At 61.7% G+C, this 1,936-nt stretch overlaps 1 protein-coding gene across 1 annotated transcript; it reads right to left on the bottom strand.

Moving 5' to 3' along the window:
* Window positions 1–906: 906 nt before the first annotated feature.
* On the bottom strand, window positions 907–1,831 carry ZNF593 (zinc finger protein 593; the record flags this gene model as incomplete). The annotated part of the gene is made up of 2 exons (XM_026863324.1): window positions 907–1,377; window positions 1,563–1,831. Coding segments are annotated over 2 exons (411 nt in total), but the record flags the coding sequence as incomplete, so codon positions are not given.
* Window positions 1,832–1,936: the final 105 nt, after the last annotated feature.

The following is a 1,936-nucleotide window of genomic DNA, read 5'->3' as shown; positions in this document are numbered from 1 at the left end:
CAACAGGGCTGGGGGAAGATGGGGCCACGGGGTCAGCGACGTGTCCCCTGGGCAGGCACATCCCACAGGGATGGGATCTGCAATTTTCCCAACCCCCTTCCACCCACCAAACCCACACTACATCTTCCTGGGGCTGGAGGGGGGACAAATCCAAGCAGGCTGTACAGAAATAAATCCTTTCCCGCCGAGCACAGCTGTGTTGTCGCTCTGATTTTCTGCTACGCCCCGTTCCCACTCCTGGCAGGAGGAACGAACCTCTGGTCTGGGGGTTTTGTTGCCAGCGCTGCATCGGCAAAACCCACTCTGCAGGAATTCGCAGCAGCGGGTGGTGGCATTGTCACACAAAATCCCCCCCGCGAGAGCCGGGCAGGCAGAGGCAGGGTCATCGGTGGGATTACAGCTGCTTCGGGCTGGTGGATGCACAAGGGGGAGGCTGATCAGGCCACACACGCAGCCCCAGCCCTCTAGCAAGATGAAATCACTTCTAGCCGTTGGGTTTTAGGGGACAGGAGCCTAAAAGTGTCCCTGCCGGGGAGACACCAGCATCCCCCCCTCAAGGCCCAAACTGGCAGCACCAGCACCATGACGAGCTGCTCGCTACAGACCCAAGTGCTTGATGAAGAGCTCGCTCAAGCACGTTATTCCCCCAAAAATCAGCCTCGTATCTGCTACCAGCAGGCTGGGAAACCCCTGCCAGGAGTGCGTAGCAGAGGGAGTTTTACTGCCCTGCCAGGGCAGGAGCACCGGGACGAGGCTGTTCCTCCCAGCCTGGCACAATATTTCTTTCCCTTTGCATGGCTGGAAAGAACACAACACCAAGAAGTTGCCCTCCACACCAAGGGGCAGCTGCCACCCTGCAGGCAGGGCCTGGGGCACACAAACAGCAAGCTCTCAACACTGCCAGCCTGTTGGTTGACATATTTTAATGGGCGACTCCCCATGGTCAACCTCTGACCCAAGGAGAGAGGCCTAAAACCGCTCTACAAGCAGAGACGAGCGCACAGTCACACCAGCGCTTCGGGAACGAGTGGTTTTCCCTTTCCCCGAGAAGGGGGACACACAGCGAGGGCACCCGAGGTCTTGCTGGCTCCTTCTCCTTGTCAGTGCTCTGCCGAGGAGGGCTGCCAGGAGCAGAGCGTTTGCTTGCTGGCAGGCTGTGCTGAGGCATGTTCTTCTCACAAAGCTGAGGACAAAAATGCCCTTAGGGAGCTGCTCGGCCCCTCAGTCCACTGGGCTCAGCTGGATGCCTCCATCTCGGTGACTTCCTCAAGCGGCTGGGTCTGCACTTCCACCTTCTTCGGGAGGATGTAGGAGCCCATCCCGGCAGCACGCTCAGCCTCCTCCTGCGTGTACGGTGCCTCCCGCAACTGCTTCAGCCTGCGGGGAAGGCAGAGAGGAAACATGAAGCCTTCCACCCCAGCTCCTCAAAACAAGACCGGCCCAGAACTGACACCCCCCACCCACCTCACCCTGATGAAAAGGGGGCAAGAGGCCACGGCCTGCTCCGGTGCAGGGCACAGGCCCACGGGGTGGCTCCAGGCCCCACTCAGGCCCCCCCTTACCTCTTCTTGTGCACTTTGGATCTGAAATGCTCCTTCATGCTGGTCAGGTCCACGAAGTAGCGCCTGGTGGGGGGGATAAGAGGATGGGGGTCAGGGGTCGCCGAGATGGCAGCAGCGCTGGGGAAAGCCCTACAGAGGGGCCAGGGTCCCCCCACACACTCCTGGGGGCCAGTTCCCCAGGGGCCAGCGCCCCCCCACCCCCCCGGATCAGAACAAGCTCCCCGCAGCGCCCAGGGCCCCTCCTGAGACCAGGACAAGATCCCTGGGGATCAGAGTCTCCCCTCACCAGGCCCAGGCCCGCCCCAGGAGCCAGGAACCACCCCGCCACCCCGATAACCCCCTCCCAGGGGCCAGAGACCCCCCCCAGGACCAAG

The sequence above is a fragment of the Athene cunicularia genome, assembly GCF_003259725.1.
Source record: "Athene cunicularia isolate RWA chromosome 23 unlocalized genomic scaffold, athCun1 chr23_part1, whole genome shotgun sequence".
In the NCBI taxonomy this organism is placed as follows: domain Eukaryota; kingdom Metazoa; phylum Chordata; class Aves; order Strigiformes; family Strigidae; genus Athene; species Athene cunicularia.
This window is presented reverse-complemented; position numbering and strand designations above follow the sequence as displayed.